At 44.9% G+C, this 20,294-nt stretch overlaps 1 protein-coding gene across 1 annotated transcript in view; it reads right to left on the minus strand.

The window, feature by feature from the left end:
• Positions 1–19,178, minus strand: part of LOC148409070 (F-BAR and double SH3 domains protein 2-like) — a 43,400-nt gene extending 24,222 nt beyond the window's left edge. Inside the window, exons 1-3 of the mRNA XM_088441625.1 lie at positions 18,944–19,178; positions 17,373–17,470; positions 2,447–2,492 (exon numbers count right to left, since the gene is read on the minus strand). Of these exons, the coding sequence (XP_088297751.1) occupies positions 2,447–2,492; positions 17,373–17,470; positions 18,944–18,964 (165 nt within the window). The 5' untranslated portion in view covers positions 18,965–19,178. The remainder of the gene's footprint in view (positions 1–2,446; positions 2,493–17,372; positions 17,471–18,943) is intronic.
• Positions 19,179–20,294: the final 1,116 nt, after the last annotated feature.

Consider the following 20,294-nt stretch of genomic DNA (forward strand, 5'->3'; position numbering starts at 1 on the left):
GATGACTTGGATGTTTCCATTTTGAGATGCCTTCATAAACAAACAACTTGGGTAATTTCATATCCCTTCACAAGACCAGGCTACAAAGCTTGCGATGCTTCATTTCTGTACATTGTTCTTCTCTCTATAGACGTTCACCACAGCCCAGTGCGGAGACTGCACCCTTTGGAATGAGTCACAGCCAAGAGACGAGGCGGACCACTTGTAAAAAGCAACATGGATTTGTGTTTTCATGAATTTGGAGGATCAATCACTGTCTAGTCAAAACCGTATTGCAACCATGTCAACTTTGGATATGATATGAAGCACAACAGCTCAGTTAAAGAGTGGTTAGCACATCTGCCTCACAGTTCAGTCCTAAGTTCAATTCTAGCTCGCCCTGGCCTTTCTGTGTGGAGTTGGCATGTTCTCCCCCGAGCCCGCGTGGGTTCTCTGGGGCATTTGGCTTTCTCCCACACTCCAAAAACATACATGATTGGTGTATTGGATTCTGCAAACTGCCCTTAGATGTGGTTGAGAGTGTGAATGGTTGTTTGTCTCGGTGTGTCCTGCAATTGGCTAGCAACCAGTTCAGCTGTTCCCCGCCTACTGCCCGTAGACAAAAATGAGAGGCATCAGCAAGCCAGCGATGTATGATGCACAACGGGAGAGGTAACTGAGGTTCAGAGCTAAAAACTTTGTACCTGACTTAGTTTACTTCAGTTGGCTTGATTATTTTTTTAGCATTCATTTAGTATTTAGTATTTATTTAGTATTATTAATACTATTATTATTTATTATTATTATTATTTACCTGAACATTAAAACTTTTACCAGGATATGAACTCATTCAGTACTAAAGATTCATTTATACTGGGCTCCAATGACAGCTACAGAAGTCAAGTCAAGTTTATTTATATAGCCTTGAATCATCAGTCTCAAAAGGGCTTCACAAGTGAAGAGAAATCACAGATAGTGTCACATAGGACATCACAAATACACAAGGGCATCCCCTGAACAAAGCTCTCAGAAGGGGAAGGAAAAACTCAAAAACTCCATCGGAGGAAATTAAGAAACCTTCAGAAGGGACCCCAAAAAGGAGGAGCCCCTTTCCAGGCTCAAAGGTTTTCACTAGAAGCCAAGTGCAAAAATAACACATTGTGCCATATTAAGCAATAAGTGTCCAGTGTCAAGGAGTAAAAGAAAGTCAAAAGATCCATTACAACTGGATGGCACTGAATGAGTTAAGCATGACAGCATAAGCAAAATACCTGAGGCGGTGAGTGCTACCCATTCAGATTTGTGCAGCAAAATGCTTAATTCCAGTGCTCACTTGATTTATCAAAAAAATAAATACATAAATAAAAAATCTCATAACATTTACACTTTTGTACAAATACACAGCACACATATTAGCATCTGAAGCTCCGGGCTAAACTTTTTAATAGAGTAGGAAAACAGGTTGACTTCAGATTGTATTCTGTGACTATTTTATAATCTCTTAACATTTAAACATTAGGATGACTGGAACATAAACAAAGCTCAGAGCTCACTTTTATCCTACATATAGATGCAGAAAAAAAATCAGTAACTCCACCTAGTGCATTCTAGGATATCTAAAACAAAATTAAACGTGTAATAGGAAATCAAACGTACCAGTAGAAGTGGGATAAAGCTGATCTTCAGATCTAAAACTTGTTGTTGTACATATACAGATAGAAAAACTGAGTCATTTCAGATCTGTGGATCTGGCATTGCCCAACATTTCTCTTAACATTTAAACTTGTACAAGGAAACAAAGCAAACACCACAACAGAATAGCAACTGTGGCTCAGAGCTTAACTTTTTTTTCCACTCACATATCATATTCTGAATGTGATTATTCAATTATTCAATTTGATTGTTCAATGCTCAAACCACATTGGGAGTGGAGCCGTCTGTCGATATGAGAGCTGCTGAGCTGGAACCTCAGTCTATTCGACATCAACCTAAGTTGTTTCGGTTATTATAAACCAAAGTACAAAGTATTTTAAAAATCCACACCATCCATAACATGTTGGTGAAATTCGGACAGTTTATGTTTAACGGCGCAGACGGCCGAGCAAACACCACACAAGGCAGAGGAAGTGCCTTGGACAAATGGGAAAGCAGACATTTTGGGGTTGCTAGGGGGACCACAAACGTGCCCCCTCTCTTCACAATGGAGCGGGACATTCCTCACAGGGATGTAACGCCACAACACCGCCAAAGAGATTTATTTTATTTTTTTTCCCCAGACATCCGATTGACAACCTTCTAGAAGCTGCAGCTACAAACTACACCTGGGAGGATATCTTATTCAGGTTGTGTCTTCTTACCACACATGAGAATAATACATTTCGATAATAACACCATGATGACGCCTAAATATAATCAACAAATTAGACAGGCCAATAGAGATTTAGGACATGAAAGAGTATTTCCTTACCTGGGCGTAGTCCCGCTCGACAGATGCTCTTTTTTGACTAAAAGTTCTGCAAAAAAGGAATGTGAAATATGAAAATCAACAAACACTTGTTTTGTCTGTTTGTTTGGCATTATACATATAACACAACATAGTCATTAGTCCCTCCATACAGACTGTCTCTGACAAATTAGGTCAAGTTTTGCTTAAAAGTTAAAAACATTAATACACTTATACGCTGTATAAATTCATTTCTATCTTGTACACATTTTATTAAATTTTAATTGTAAATCATCTTCAAACATCCTCAATATAGCTGCAATAAATTGCAATATTGTCAAAACTATCAGGCAAAGATCTTTACCCCAAACGGGGCGGACACCGGAACCCGGCTGTGGCAGCACTGTCCCTTTGCAGGGTTGACGAGTTTGATCATTACTGGCTGGCTGGGCGACTATCGGGTAAGAGTTGGTGTGGATCTGGACTGAAAGCTGGAATTGGGTAAGCAGGTCAAAGGTCAACATTTGACCAAAAAGTTTGACTGGCCTCTCTCCCTGTATTTTACTGACCAAGTCAGACGATAGCTCATGCAACATCTGTTTATATCTGGCAAGCCTGCCGGAAAACGGCATTACTAATGACAAATGCACATCTGTATAAAACTCAACAATACAAAAGCTTACAATGTTTTGCATAAGAATCGCAATCACACGATTTAGTAAGAAGTTGCTTCATGTTCAAACTGACTATCTCTTAATTTGAGAAGAAACATACCATTCCTGTAACGGCATTAAAATGCATTAAACCACATTTGCAGTTACAGAAATCCTCTTAAACTCTGATGTACCCACATGAAGTGCATTCACATAGCCCCATTTGAAACTCGCTGGCTTAAATCATTAAAAAAACATCCTCATGGAAGCTACTTCAGTTTTGTATTGATTACTAAGCCCCTATCCAAGTGATCGGAAATGTTTGAATGTCAGCAAAGGTAGCTAATGCTCATTCACATCAGGGATTAATCAAGATTCATTCAAGTTTGAAACTTCTCCAATCATTTTCTGTTCAATTTTAAATAGGGATGTCACTTTTTTTTTGGACCGGAGTCTGAGTCAACTGTTTTGTGAATCTGCGGAGACCGAGTCAATTTATTGAAAGGAAACAATAAAAGTGAATCCAAATTTTTTTTTTTTTTTTTTAACAAAACTACATTAAGTTCAGCAATGTCTCAGGGGAGCAGTGATTTAGTCAAGTGAAACATTGTTGGTCCAGCTCAAAATATTAACTAGTACATAACATATTTGAATATCCTGTCTTAAATAAGTAATAATAAAAACTAGAAAATGTGTCATTCCTGAAGAAATTGCGCATGAAGGCGTAAGCGCTGAAGGTAGAGGCATGAATGGTGGAATGACGTTGAATGTTCGAATGGGTTGAATCTGTGAAGAAGTGTGAATATTACAAAGTTGGAATGGTTTGAATAGGCCAAATAATGTAGAAGATACAAGGGAAAAACTGAAAAAAAGTGGAAATTGTGTGTGAATTCAAATTACAAAACCATAAATAAATCAGTGAAAGGAAGTGCACGACAGAGGAAAGAACAATCTTTAATATATAAAGTTGGAACGGTGTGAATAGGCCAAATAATGTAGAAGATACAAGGGAAAAACTGAAAAAAGTGGAAATTGTGTGGGTATTCGAATAGCAAAAACGTGAATTAATAGGGAAAAACAAGTACAGTGGTACCTCGGTACTCGACCGCCTCTATACTCGACCAAATCGGTGCTCGACCAAAAAATTCAAGTAGAAAATGCATCGGACCTCGAACAGATTTTCGGTTCTCGACTAGCCGAGCCGACCCGAACGCGCTCCTCGGCCCTTCTCGGCCAGCGGGTAAGCGGCAGTTCAATTCAGACCGCCAGCGGAGTAAGACGTACGCAGTTTGTTCGAGTATTTCTTCCCGGATTTAAACTTTTTTGTGTTGCTCTAGCCCTTAATAATGGCTCCAAAGAAAGACAGTGATAAGGGGAAGGCAAAGAGGAAAACAGTGAGGACCACTATTGAATTGAAGAAGGAAATTATAGCAAAATATGAAAGTGGTGTACGAGTGTCCAACCTCGCGTCGCAGTTACCTAGCGTAAACATGGAAGGGGATTCCCCTTCCAAGGAGTAACCCCCCCTCCCGATCTCTCCACATCCATTCCTTTATGCCATCAAGCACTCTCCAAAACATAAGTAAATTATACAAAATGGTTTATAATGCTTTATTTATCTTTATCATGTACTGCTTGTGCACATTTACTTGTGCACACATACTTTCCATTATTTCTTATGGGAAAATTGGTTTCGGTGTTCGAACAAATCGGTGCTCGACCACCACCTCAGAACGGATTATGGTCAAGTACCGAGGTACCACTGTATATGGCAGTGGAAAAAAAACAATCTAACATATAAGGTTTGAACAGTTTTAATAGGCCAAATAATGTAGAAAATACTGGGTAAACACAGAAAAAAGTGGAAATTGTGTGGGTATTCGAATAGCAAAAACGTGAATTAATAGGGAAAAACAAGTACAGTGGTACCTCGGTACTCGACCGCCTCTATACTCGACCAAATCGGTGCTCGACCAAAAAATTCAAGTAGAAAATGCATCGGACCTCGAACAGATTTTCGGTTCTCGACTAGCCGAGCCGACCCGAACGCGCTCCTCGGCCCTTCTCGGCCAGCGGGTAAGCGGCAGTTCAATTCAGACCGCCAGCGGAGTAAGACGTACGCAGTTTGTTCGAGTATTTCTTCCCGGATTTAAACTTTTTTGTGTTGCTCTAGCCCTTAATAATGGCTCCAAAGAAAGACAGTGATAAGGGGAAGGCAAAGAGGAAAACAGTGAGGACCACTATTGAATTGAAGAAGGAAATTATAGCAAAATATGAAAGTGGTGTACGAGTGTCCAACCTCGCGTCGCAGTTACCTAGCGTAAACATGGAAGGGGATTCCCCTTCCAAGGAGTAACCCCCCCTCCCGATCTCTCCACATCCATTCCTTTATGCCATCAAGCACTCTCCAAAACATAAGTAAATTATACAAAATGGTTTATAATGCTTTATTTATCTTTATCATGTACTGCTTGTGCACATTTACTTGTGCACACATACTTTCCATTATTTCTTATGGGAAAATTGGTTTCGGTGTTCGAACAAATCGGTGCTCGAAGACCACCTCAGAACGGATTATGGTCGAGTACCGAGGTACCACTGTATATGGCAGTGGAAAAAAAACAATCTAACATATAAGGTTTGAACAGTTTTAATAGGCCAAATAATGTAGAAAATACTGGGTAAACACAGAAAAAAGTGGAAATTGTTTCGGTATTTGAATGGCAAAAATGTCAATTCATGGGTCAGGTGTATGGCAGTGGAAAGAACAATCTTTAACATATAAAGTTGGAACTATTTGAATGGACTAAATAATGTAAAGGTTACAAGGCAAAAACTGAAAAAAGTGGAAATTGTGTGGGTATGGGAATGAGCCATAAGGCTATATGAATGAGTTAAATGTTGAAATGAAATGAAATGGGAAAAGCTCAAAATATCCCCCATTGGGAATGAATGGGAAACCCTCCCATTGGAAATGAGTTGTGGATTATTAAAAGGGTGGAAAATAAGGAATTATAAAAACATTTTGGAAATGATGAATTACTAGAATGATGGCCTTCACACAATAAAATACTATAAATTCCAATTGTTGCATAAACAAAAATAAAATATCAGAACACCACAAGTGCTTAACATCATTTCTATTGCCTCTCTCACAGGCTTGCACTGCATGAGATCCATGAAAGTGCAGCTTGCAAAGTTACACGCTTTACATAAAACCCCACATTAACTCACAGTACTGTGAGGCAGAGAAGTGACATCAGACACACAGATGTGTGTCCAAATGTCCGTTGTTAACACCAAGGCTAGCATGTCGCATAAGACAACAACCAGGTTGTCACATAACTAAGAGCCTGTAGACCCCTAACATAGAAATAATGATGAGAAGGTAACTCATACAGTGGCTCCAGTTGTCCAAGAGACGGACAAAGACAATGTTTTCTATCACGGATAATGTTGATCATCCAACGCAATAACTGGAGCTACATTAACTGTGGCTTTCGTGGTTTTTTTCCCTGTTCGTTTTTTCTTTGTTCCGTGTTTGTTGTCTTTTTATCAGCCTTGTTGGCTGGGTCTTTACCTCGGAATGTAGCATTGTGTGTTTTTCAGCAAATATTGTAACACTGTACCTCTTTTGAAGGTGTGTGGTCAAAACCTGTGCGGTTTTGTTGGTACAATCAGTGTTACCAGTGCAGAAAGTTATTATTAGTACTAGAATGTCGCACGTCGAGTAATTCCCCAATTGCTTGGGATCACGGTAGTCAAGCACAACAAGTTTCTCGGAACGCCTGCTCCTGATGCTGAAGAAAATCCTAGAGGAAGCACTGAGGGAGCTACATTAAGGGTGGCCCCCACGTGGATATCGGGACACTTGCAGGTCAGTATAAGTGGCCCAATAGGGCCAATAGTGTTGGGCACGCAGAATCAGTAAGAGAGTGCAATCAAAACAACAATTCATGTTATCCCGGAATCATTCAGCTTTCAAAACGTCAGGTGTTGAATTTTGGTTCCTAGTTAGACCCATATATGTGTATTGCAGTGCCTAGCTCCTCGTGCCCCTGAAGCTACGGCACAGATGCACAGCGCCTGATCTGTCTCCTCCAGCCACTTGACTCGGTCCACTCCGCTGCCTGATCTACGGCGGTGATACTAGTCGTGAGTGGAGGGTTTTCCCCTAACTGCGGCGGCCACAGGGACCCCCTGTGAGGATCTCGGGGTCTGTGACCTTGCTGGACGTTAGCCGGGCAAGCCACCTTGGCTGACGACAAGCGTTAAGAAGAGCAGTTCCAGTCTGCAGTCTAAGTTTGTCTGATGCCAACGTTAAGACAAGTGAAACTCCAACTAAAATTGTCAGTCAACATAGAAATGCATATACCTACCAAATATTTAGCAATAGCATACACAGCTGCAACCTGCATACATACTGTACATATATACATACTGACTGTATTATGGTTACATAAACTAGTGAGATTAATGCATTTCCTTACTTTCTCTTCAAATGCAGCTTCGTGTTTGTCATGTATTTCTTTTTCTAAAACAGCTGCATTGTATTATTATTGCATTTCCTGGAGGTTCTCAAAAACATAGCTGATAAAAATGGCTAAACTGTCATGGTTTGTTGGGTTGTGGGTTTATTTTGAGGGGTTCTGTTTCTGCTTACGTTTATAGTTCCGGTTTCTGCCCCTGTCGCGTCTCCCTGCGTTAGTTTTGATTTAGTCCACCTGTCTGTTACCTGCGCCTCGTGTCCTCCAATCTGCTCCCTTTGCCTGTTGTCCCTGCCCAGCTGCCATGTGTTAGTTTGATTAGTTTGTGAATGTATTTAAGCCTAGTGTCTGTTACAGCCCGTGTCGGATCATTGTCTCTGTCACGTCATGTCATATTGTCTCTATCGTATTGTCTCGTAGTCCCGTCTTGCCCCGAGTCCCTCAGCTCCGTGTTTTCCTGCCAGCCTGTCCATAGTGTTTTGCTTTCTGTTTTGCCAGCCTGCCTGCGCCCTTAGTTCGAGTTTTTTGCCGTCCTGTTTTTCTCGCTTTTGTTCCCGTTCGTTTATAAATAAATGGATTTAATCAACCCCCTGTCCCGACGCTCCCCTGCTTTTGGGTCCTCCTCCTCTGCAACCATGCCGGCCTCCTCAACCGCCGTACTCCCCCGTGACAGAATGATCCGACCAGCACAGGACCCAGCGGGAAGTCCGCGTCGGCGGACTCGACGCCGCCGCCCCGCCCGCATCCGTTCTCAGCCCGCCGGTCAGCCCCGTTCCCCCAGTGTGAGACCTCTTGTTTTTTCTTCCGTGTTTCTCCCCTCCGAGTCCGCGTCTGTCCCCGCTTCTGATCCGCCCCCCGCGTCTGTTACTTCCGCGTTTCCCTCGTGTTCCTCCGACCTCCCATACGACACGATTCTGTCCCCGCACGTTTTTTGTAGTTCCGATTTTTCTGATTTGCGTAGTTCACCTTCTGTCCGCACACCCGATCACCCTTCCTCTCCTGTTCGCGCACCTTACTGTACGTTGGACTCAGATTTTTCCGATATCGAGGATTGCCCTCCTTTCGTCACGTTTCGTTCCAGTACCGGTCCGGATTTTGTTTACCCGCGTCCCTCTTCCGTCAACACTTTTTATCATATTCCGTATTCGAGCCCGTGCACCTCTGATTATGATTTTGATTCAGATTTTGACTATCAGTCCGGCCAGTCCTTTTACAGTTCGTCCGAAGACTCCGATTCAGAGCCCCTATTTGACCGTGACCTTTTCGTGGGCTCCCGGTTGGCATTTCGTGGCCGCCGGTGGAGGGGCCCGCGAAAAGGCCACCGCCCCAGTGACCACCAGAACCCATCTGTTCAGCCTTCCGATCCGTTCCCTCCTGTCTCTGTGTCCCCCTCTTGCCGCGCCCTGCCTACTTCCTCCTGTCCTGTACCACCCTCTTCTTGCAGCCTGTCCCAAGCTCCTGTCGCGTCTGTACCACCGGTCTCTGTTCCCCAAACTTCCTGCCGGCGGGCTGAAGCGGCACCCGCCCCTGTCCCAGCGCCAAGGCGGCTACCCGCCCCTGTCCCAGCGCCAAGGCGGCTACCCGCCCCTGTCCCAGCGCCAAGGCGGCTACCTGTCCCTGCGCCAAGGCGGCTACCTGTCCCTGCGCCAAGGCGGCTACCTGTCCCTGCGCCAAGGCGGCTACCTGTCCCTGCGCCAAGGCGGCTACCCGCCCCTGTCCCTGCGCCAAGGCGGCAGACCGCCCCTGTCCCAGCGCCAAGGCGGCAGACCGCCCCTGTCCCAGCGAGCCGGCGCCCGGCCTCTGCGAACCCTGCGAGCCGGTCCCCGGTCTCTGCGAACCCTGCGAGCCGGTCCCCGGCCTCTGCGAACCCTGCGAGCCGGTCCCCGGCCTCTGCGACCCCTGCGAGCCGGCGCCCGGCCTCTGTGACCCCTGCGAGCCGGCGCCCGGCCTCTGTGACCCCTGCGAGCCGGCCCCCGGCCTCTGTGAACCCTGCGAGCCGGTCCCCGGCCTCTGTGACCCCTGCGAGCCGGCGCCCGGCCTCTGTGACCCCTGCGAGCCGGCCCCCGGCCTCTGTGAACCCTGCGAGCCGGTCCCCGGCCTCTGTGACCCCTGCGAGCCGGTCCCCGGCCTCTGTGACCCCTGCGAGCCGGACCCCGGCCTCTGTGACCCCTGCGAGCCGGACCCCGGCCTCTGTGACCCCTGCGAGCCGGACCCCGGCCTCTGTGACCCCTGCGAGCCGGCGCCCGGCCTCTGTGACCCCTGCGAGCCGGCCCCCGGCCTCTGTGAACCCTGCGAGCCGGTCCCCGGCCTCTGTGACCCCTGCGAGCCGGACCCCGGCCTCTGTGACCCCTGCGAGCCGGACCCCGGCCTCTGTGACCCCTGCGAGCCGGACCCCGGCCTCTGTGACCCCTGCGAGCCGGACCCCGGCCTCTGTGACCCCTGCGAGCCGGACCCCGGCCTCTGTGACCCCTGCGAGCCGGACCCCGGCCTCTGTGACCCCTGCGAGCCGGACCCCGGCCTCTGTGACCCCTGCGAGCCGGACCCCGGCCTCTGTGACCCCTGCGAGCCGGACCCCGGCCTCTGTGCACCCTGCGAGCCGGACCCCGGCCTCTGTGCACCCTGCGAGCCGGACCCCGGCCTCTGTGCACCCTGCGAGCCGGACCCCGGCCTCTGTGCACCCTGCGAGCCGGACCCCGGCCTCTGTGCACCCTGCGAGCCGGACCCCGGCCTCTGTGCACCCTGCGAGCCGGACCCCGGCCTCTGTGCACCCTGCGAGCCGGACCCCGGCCTCTGTGCACCCTGCCCGTCTGCCTCCCAAGCCAGTCGCCCGTCTGCCTCCCAAGCCAGTCGCCCGTCTGCCTCCCAAGCCAGTCGCCCGTCTGCCTCCAAAGCCAGTCGCCCGTCTGACTCCAAAGCCAGTCGCCCGTCTGCCTCAGTCATCCCAAGTCAGTCTCCTGGCATCCCCGCCGTTTCTGATTGGCCCCCAGTGGCTGTCTCTGTCCAGCCTGCCGTTCCCAGTGCTGCCAGCCACGGTGCCGCAGCCTCAGCCTGTTGAGCCACCAGCCACGGCGCCTCAGCCTCCTGAGCCGCCAGCCTCTGCGCCGCTGCCTCAGCCTCCTGAGCCACCAGCCACGGCGCCGCAGCCTCAGCCTGTTGAGCCACCAGCCACGGCGCCTCAGCCTCCTGAGCCGCCAGCCTCTGCGCCGCTGCCACAGCCTCCTGAGCCGCCAGCCTCGGCGCGGCAGCCGCAGTCGCCTGAGCTGTCAGCCATGCCACCATTGCCGCAGACGACAGAGATGCCAGACGGTTCCCTGTGGTCGCCCCTGTCCCAGGTCAGTCTTGTGCTCTCACTCGTGTCTGTGGTCTGCACCCAGTGGCTGTTCCCTGATGGCACCCCGACGACGCCTCCGCACCTGCCTGACGGCGTCCAGCCGACGCCTCCGCACCTGCCTGACGGCGTCCAGCCGACGCCTCCGCACCTGCCTGACGGCGTCCAGCCGACGCCTCCGCACCGGCCTGACGGCGTCCAGCCGACGCCTCCGCACCGGCCTGACGGCGTCCAGCCGACGCCTCCGCACCGGCCTGACGGCGTCCAGCCGACGCCTCCGCACCGGCCTGACGGCGTCCAGCCGACGCCTCCGCACCGGCCTGACGGCGTCCAGCCGACGCCTCCGCTCTCGCCTGACGCCGCCCTGCCGACGTCTCCGCTCTCGCCTGACGCCCCGCCTGCCGATCTTCAGGGGCAACCGGGATACAAGCCTACCTGGGGTGGCTTGCTGTTCGCCATCGGGCGCCCAGGTCGCCCGCCTGACTCGGCCCGCCGGGCACATCTGCTCTGGCGTCCTGGCCGCCCGCCTGATTCGCCTCGCCGGGCGCCTCTTGTCTGGCGTCCGGGCCGCCCACCTGACTCGGCCCGCCGGGCACATCTGCTCTGGCGTCCTGGCCGCCCGCCTGATTCGCCTCGCCGGGCGTCTCTTGTCTGGCGTCCGGGCCGCCCACCTGACTCGCCCCGCAGGGCACCTTTCGTCTGGCGACCGGGTCGCCCGCCTGACTCGCTCTGGCGACCGGGTCGTCCTCTGGACTTTCCCCCTCGGGTGCATCCCGTTTGGCACCAGGGGTGCCTTTGGACTGTTTTTGTTTTTCTCCTGTGCCCTCCTCCGGTCCCCCTTCCGCCCACCCTGCCTCGGTTTTGTTTGCTTGTCGGTTTGTTTTGGGACGTCTGGGATCCGTCCCTTGAGAGGGGGGTTCTGTCATGGTTTGTTGGGTTGTGGGTTTATTTTGAGGGGTTCTGTTTCTGCTTACGTTTATAGTTCCGGTTTCTGCCCCTGTCGCGTCTCCCTGCGTTAGTTTTGATTTAGTCCACCTGTCTGTTACCTGCGCCTCGTGTCCTCCAATCTGCTCCCTTTGCCTGTTGTCCCTGCCCAGCTGCCATGTGTTAGTTTGATTAGTTTGTGAATGTATTTAAGCCTAGTGTCTGTTACAGCCCGTGTCGGATCATTGTCTCTGTCACGTCATGTCATATTGTCTCTATCGTATTGTCTCGTAGTCCCGTCTTGCCCCGAGTCCCTCAGCTCCGTGTTTTCCTGCCAGCCTGTCCATAGTGTTTTGCTTTCTGTTTTGCCAGCCTGCCTGCGCCCTTAGTTCGAGTTTTTTGCCGTCCTGTTTTTCTCGCTTTTGTTCCCGTTCGTTTATAAATAAATGGATTTAATCAACCCCCTGTCCCGACGCTCCCCTGCTTTTGGGTCCTCCTCCTCTGCAACCATGCCGGCCTCCTCAACCGCCGTACTCCCCCGTGACATAAACTGGTTAAAAACAGCTCTAAAGTTCACATTTAAAGGTTCATGAAATTAAAGAACAAGAGAAGCTCATAAGATTTGTCTGAAAATATCAAGCTACTTCCCTTTTTTAACATTCTTTTAATGTGCTAATGTTATTATCATCATTATTTGTTGTTAAGAATCTGAATCTAGAATTGATAGGGATAAGAATCAAAAAAAAAAAAAAAAACAGGACTCATCAAAGTTAAAACGATATCCTATCCTAATAATTGCTAATAGTATACAGTATATTTGTGAAAAAACATCAACTTGGCTGAATTATAACATGGCTGTACAGAGCCAGTACTGCTTCTGGCAGCATCACCACAATTTCCAGAATAGCTTTAACATAGAACCCTGTTAATTGTGCTAGAAGTTCAGGGACCCAAAAAAAAGAAGCTAGTTTCTTCTTTACAATTTTATTATATTTCTTTTTTATTTTTATCAAACTGTTGATAAGCATTGTTACATATTGGCATCAGCCTAAAAATAGTCCAACCAGTCACTAACATTTATAATAGATCCCAGGTTGTCTGTTTTCCGGCTATTGTAGTTATTTTAGTTATACAGTGATCCCTCCTACTTCGCGGTTAATGGGGGGGTGTCAACCCCCGCGAAGTCTGAAACCCGCGAAGTAGGGTATCAGTTCCTAGATTTCTATGTACGCCCCAAAATAGCCGCAGTAACCATAAACAATCCCTTTTTTTTGTGTATTTTTTGGGTATTTTATTTCCTTTGTCCTATTATTTAACATTACATTATCCTTATTAACATTATTAACATTATTGTATATTCATGAAAAAACTAATATTACTTAGTTTGTTGAGAATTTGTTCTCAGGACTGGTTATCTGCACCAAGACTCAGGTAGTACGCAAGTCATCACGTTAAACTTCACAATTATTTTGGGTTCATGTATAGTGTATCATGTAGTATCTGTTGAATAATAAATCAACAACAATGTTAAAGTCAGTCAACTAACATATAAACACTTGTCGAACTTTAATGTATGAATTTACTGTATTTTTAGCTGACATTAGCGGGTTAGCAACAACTAACCACAACTACTAACTATAAAGTGCAACCTCTACACAAACGAACACATAAACAGAATAAACACTCATCGCTTACTAGAGATAGGCAGTAGCGTGTGTTATCAACATAAATGATAATAAACTATAAATATGAGCTTACGTTGTCAGTTGTCATTCACGTCACCGTAACGAGCCGAATGACGCACAGAGAACCTAAAACAGGAAACAGAAATGCAACGCGACCTGACAAATTAAAAGCATACATTTCCAAATAAGATAAAAAAAAAACACAAACGCTTGAAGAATTCTTAACATAGTTATTAACTAATATTACTTAGTTATTTGATGAATACACTACTCTATAATGTACTTTTTTGCTTTTTTCAAAATTTTTTCCATTTTTGCGCATTTTTTAAATTATTTACTTTTGAAATATTTTTAATTTTTCCTGCAAAAATCCGCGAAGTAATGAGACCGCGATATCTGAGACCGTGAAGTAGGAGGGATCACTGTATACAGTTATATTGTATAGTTATATATATGTAGTTATTTGCTCACTCCAAAGGCAAAGAGTCAAGTAAGACAAATAGGTCACATTCCACCACATTCAAGTTGATTTACATGCCTAGGAACAAAGGTATGAGGAGATATTGTTGTTGACGCTGTTTTGTGTGGGTGTACTTGAACGGGAGAGGTCAGCACCCCAGGGAGAAAACCGGAGCGCAGCAAAAACCATCACAAAGCCACTAAACATGTCTGGACTCGACCGCCGCGCCTCCAAACGATCTGACAACTTACTGGGAGCATCCTCCCCACTGTCTGTTACTCTCATAGCTGTGGACACGGGAACATCTGGCGACTGTCTCGTGTCTTGATGCCCAGCTGTTATGAAGTTTCAGAGCTACGCCAGCAGCCACAGACAGGAAGTGGGGAGCTGTCAGGCTCTTAAGTCAATGGCAGCGTGAAAAGCTCTACCGCAAGCTTTGACTAATCAAGTATTGAAATACATTTTAGAAATAATACGGTTAGGTTCACACTGCAGCCTGAAGTGACACAATTCTGTTTTTCATCACTATCCGACCTGTATCTGATCTTTTGATGTCAGTGTGAACAACACATATTGGATTTTTACAAAAGCGACCCAGGACACTTAAATGTGGTACTAAATCCGATGCGTATCCAATCATTTGGCATGCAACTTCAGTCTAAGCGGTCTGGTCGCATTTGTCCGACCTGGACGTAACAAACGTCACAATTATACGCTCAAAAAGGAGCGTGGAAAAAATGAAACAACAATAGTGGACAAAGTGAAGACAAATCAATAGGGGGAGAGACAGGAGTATTTTGTCCGTCAGTCTGTGTCTCTCATTCTTTCTCAATGAGCTCATGCTGGGAGCGAGAGAGCCGACATGACAAAAAAACGTCACCCTTCACCTTTTTAATGTATCCCTTATATTTAACAGGTTGAAAATATTGTGGCTCCACTATGACAGCCATTTCAACATTGCCAAGTACTTTCATAAACTCGCCCGCTGTCGGTGACGTCACAATGTCCTCAATGCGCATGCAGTACAGTTTTGATCCTTTTGCCGTTCACACACAGGTCACATTCAGGTGGCCTTTATTTGGAAATGTGAACGACCTCACGAAAAATATCTGATTTCGCAAAAAAATTGGAATTGAGCGTTAAGCCCTGCAGTGTGAACCTAGCCTACTATCTGGCCGCTGTGCTTCCGCTCGGACAACCTTACTGATGAGCCTTTTAGCTCTTTAAAGTGAGACGTTCACGAAAAAGAGCAGTTCAAAGGACTGGCTCTTCTAGTTTTTTTTTTCAAATTTTAAAACATTGCTTTACTAATGCATGTCATACTTTGAGTGGTGGGACATTCAATAGTTTCTTCAAAAACAGGGGTTCTCAAAGTGAGGTCCGCAGACCGCCGGGGGTCCATGGCCAGATTGTAGGGGGCCCGTGAAATAATTTGGGGTATTAAAAAAAAAAAAAAAAGATAATACACACATACATATACACACACACACACGCACAAACACACAATGGACCCCCGTGTCCAACATCCCTGGCTTATGTTATTTTCATGTTGCAACGTGGTATACTGAGTTTTTTCATCCCCTCTTTATGGTATTTTCATGATTTTGCAACAAAAACAACTGTCATGACCCTAGGGGCTTGGCTGTATTCATGGTGTTTCGTCGTCATCTGCAAGCGTTTTTAGGTAATTACACTTATTTTCAGATGCCGTCACACTTGCCTCCCTGCAACACGTCACTACAATGCTGGTCTGCAATTGGTCGGCGTCTCCTCACAGAGATGCTGGTCTGCCTCACTCGTTTTAAAATGGTGGAACGGTTGTGAGTGGTTACAAAACCCTATTTATAGTGCATTTTACTGCTTAATTCGAACTTGAAAGGGTTAGCCATGGGTCCCAGGATTGCTAGTGATGTTAAAGAGAGAAGTAAGATGATTTATAAGAAAATGAAGCTGCAGATAATCAAGAAATACGAAGTACACTGCCCTTACAAGGAATAAGGGCATAACAAAGGCCACTCAAATGTGAATCCTTTCTAATTTTTGTATTAATGATGTTTTCTGGTTGTATACATTTATGTCAGATGGTACCAATTTTTAATATGTATGTACAATTTTGATGTTTTTACCTGGGGTTCTAAACGCATTAGCTCTCTAACATAGGTTTGGATTGCCCACCATACGATGAATTCGTCTTACGAGCACAACCGCGAGCGGACTAATCTCATAACACGGGGCCCACTGTATATATATTTGTGTTTATCTTATTTTTATTTTATGTTAAATTGTGAATGTATTTGTGACTCTATGATAAAGTAATCAATTTAACCAGTTTGATATATTTTTAAAAATGTAATCTTGAAATTTGTCAAAATGTTTTTAATGTCCACAATTGCTTGCTAACGAGGTAATGAAGCCAACAAAGCTAAAGCGGCATTTTATTTAATCATGCTGTTTTTGACAAAATAATTGGAAATTGAGCAGGTTTGTTATAAGCAGACATGCAATTTGAAGTTTTTCTTTTCTAAACTTCAGTATCATTGAAAAGTAACAAATATAAAGTACTTATTTTCAAATTGAATCTATTGGTAATAAAAAGGTCTAATTGGCTCAAATGTTTTTTTGTTTTTGTTTTTTGGGTTTTTTTTGCTTTGTTTCCGCAAACATTTGCAACGGGGGTCCTTGGAATATTTGCGTTGTAAAAGGGGTACTTGACTCCAAAATGTTTGAGAACCCCAGTTCTAAAATATAATGTGTACATTCGAATATAAAATAAATGTACAAGACGAGGGCTGCTTTTCATATCATAAATTACAAAAGGGAACTTGGTAACTGCCAAACATTGATTCATTTTGACATACGAATGTCTAAAAACAATATTCAATTTTTTTTCAAAACATAAGCAAATATAAAGAAGACTTTACATGCATTGACCAACACAAGTGAAGACTGCACCTGTGATGTTTTGACCAAAACTATCACATCTATCAAATCTAGCTTGTAGCCACTCACTTCTCGTTGTGACTTTGTGCTGCTCTATACCTCTGACCAACAAGCTGGTGTTGTTTACTCCTCCTTCCCTCACGCTTCATTCCATAACTAGCTTGTTGTGTTCTAACTTCTTCTCATCTATGGCAAAGAAGGAGTGAGCAGTGCACGTAGTGTAATTTCTTTTTTTTCCGCTTGCTGAACAGACCCACTTACAATCGGAGAGCGTTAGGATCCTAGCTTCCTGCATAAACAATGGAGGGCAACAGTGGCGTGTGTATTCACACTGAAGCCATTCAAACAACTCGGGTCATTCGTGAATGTCAGATCTCTAGACAGCCTATCACTTTTAGGTTAGCTTGTAGGAATTTGAATGATGCAGAATTGGACATTTACAGATTTTTACAACCTATCTTGATATTGCTCACCTAAGGTCCTCTAGGAGGTCACACTCAGCCTGGTGTTTGACTTGCAATCTGCTGAGCTGCTCGGCATGAGTGTGTTTCAGTTCCTGGGTGACCCGGACCTGCAGAAAATGATGACAAAGGAAGGTGAAAAACATTTCCCTCAGTGTCAAACTTATTTCTATAAATTTGACTTCCACCAATGATAAAAAAAATTAAGTGTACCTTGTTATATTTGTCTTGATTCTATTTGCCCTCACAAATAAACATATGGCCAATTGGTGTACAATTTTGTGAATTTAAACAAAAAATGCAGACTGCACAAACAGGATGAATAGAAAAAAAATAGTTTCACTGCAGTTACTTGTATTCTTGACTCTGAAAAAATATAAAGAAAAACAGCCACAGATGACATTCAAACTTTAGTTGACTTTCGCTTGTCTAAATGCAGTGACTTGAGTGAGAATTAGCTGTTAGCAAAGAAATTATGTCAGTTTTTGGGAGACACCCTGTATGGTTGAGGTCTTAAGTCTTTCTTACGTTTTAGTACATCCAATGAGATCAATGGGTCTGGGAAAAAATGAACACCTTATCAAAAGTACTAGAGATATCGGTGCCAGTGAATACTGATGAGTTGAATATTCTACTAGTATCGGTCCACAAAAAGAGTTATTGAACATCCCTAGAACAAACCTCTAGCGGTCACTTGATAACCGGGCAAAGAAAGTTATTTGCGCCCCTGAATATAAGATTTTTTGTGTTCCAAACAGAATACATTAGGTTCCGTCTTAGTGCAGTGCTTCGTTAAACCGAGGACAAGAAAAAACGAATGGGCTGCTGAGTTTTCAGCACTTTTAGGAAACTACTGTACATAATTTTAATTTCGTTGCCATTGGCGTGAAAGGGAAAAAACGTGAACCAAAGCCTTTACAAAAGTTTGCTACTTATGTTCAAATGGCTCGATACATTGCAAAATCGCGAGCGTGTCTTAATGCGACACGTATATGTTCACATTAGGTCTATTTTCGAATTCGACTAGGATTAAATATTAATTTAAAAAAATCGACGTGTTTTTAAGGGAGACAGCTACTTGTCTCGCAGCACAGCCCACGCCATACAAGAACGGTTGAAGAACCGCTATCGTTTCGCTCTTGCAGCCGTCCGCTACCTCTACGGCGAGTGAAGAGAAGTGTTATATACTTTAACTTTGGAAACATTATAACGTATCACTTGTGGGCCGACGTCTCACCCCTGTGACGTTAATCATGGAAACCCGAGTAATATAAGGATAAGAAATGTTGGAAAAGTGACGTTTGTGTGCAAGTAAGCCATTTAATTCAAATGGGGACGGGGGCACGTTCAGGGGGATCGGTTTAAATAAAATTCTATGACATGAGCGTTTTACTAGGTTGTCTTCGCTTTTGGGGGAACAAGCCAAAGTTTATTAAACGTAAATTCAAAAGATTAAGTGACTAAATGTGAAGAAAAAAGTGGCGTTTTGCCGTCCTGGTCTGGCAACCATTAACTATGCACCACTTCGTCGAGTAATGTTAGCTTCCGAGGCTACACACAACTGTGGGGGGAAAAAAACTCACCTTTCTCGGTGGGGGTTGCATCCTTCTTTCACGACATAAAAACTCAGTGGAAAAAGTCCTAAAGTTTTATTATCAGGTAAAAAAAAGTTTCTCCAGGTATTTCAACGACGACGGGAGAGGGCAAAACGAATGATAGTCCCGTACAGCCCCTGTACTCAAGCAGCCATAGCGAATCCGGTAAACAGTGAGCCCGAGCCCAGTTGATGAAAACAGTGCTCTTGCTTAAAGTTGTAGCCTCGGGGAGCAGAAAGAAAGGTTGCGTCAATGCAGTTGATGATTCAAACTACTTCTGTTCACCTTCAAAAATAAAATACAACATCAAAGTACTGCTTCCGCGTAGTTTTTCAAAACAAAAGACAACGTCAGTAGTGTCTAAAATGACAATAATAGTAGAATAATATTAACTGCTACTACAACTACGAGGGCCATTCCAGAATTGGAGGACGTTTTACGTCCCACTCATCAAATTTTAAATAATCTATAAAAAAATAAAAAAATATCAAAACATGCAGTTGAGTAAATTCACTTGTACTGAGACCAAATCTAAAAATAAAAATAAATAAGAGAAAAGAATGCTTGAAAACTGATTTTAAAATACTAAGTCCGGGGTAACCCCTAAAAGACATTTTTTCTATTTTCTATTCTACTGTTCCACACCCTGTAATGACCAAATTGAATCTCAAATGAAACTGTTCAAATGGGATTTAAATTTAATTTTGAGGGTATTATTTGTTTCATTGGTGTACCTTGCAAATGTGGGAACACTTGTTTTAATAAACATAAAATTTCAAATAATTATTATTCATGTAATGTGTGCCCCACAACATGCACAAGGAATGAGGAAAAAGCAGTGAATCACATAATACACTGGACTTGACATTAAACAGTTTTCCAGAAGAGTCACTCTATCTCACGCAACCCTGTTTTGCTTATAATCAGAATAAGCTAGTGATTAAAAAAAATCTCTTGGACAGCAGTAACAGCAAGCTAAACAGGTCGTTTCTACTCCTGATAGAAAGCTAACATGAGCGCAGATTTGCAACCCTGTCACCTGAAACACTGTTACTGAGATTAGAGTAAATGTATTCATTTATTTATTAAATAATGGAATGAAATATGTGCCATTGATCTGTAAGTTAAAATAATTAACCCTATGATAGTTAATTACCTATTATTGATGAAGAGGACGAGTAAACATTTCCTTTTCAAGAAATTTGAAGCCCAATTAAATGTCCTCCAATTCCTTCCTGATGATGCTGATGCTGGTGCTGCAAGTGCTGCTGCTGCTGCTACTGTGAGTGTCCCGTCAGTGTCATTGCACCCACCTGTCTTTGTTAACCTGCTTCCCTTG

This window comes from Hippichthys cyanospilos, chromosome 18 (assembly GCF_059441005.1).
Source record: "Hippichthys cyanospilos isolate Australia breed blue-spotted pipefish chromosome 18, RoL_Hcya_1.0, whole genome shotgun sequence".
NCBI classification, from domain to species: Eukaryota; Metazoa; Chordata; class Actinopteri; order Syngnathiformes; family Syngnathidae; genus Hippichthys; species Hippichthys cyanospilos.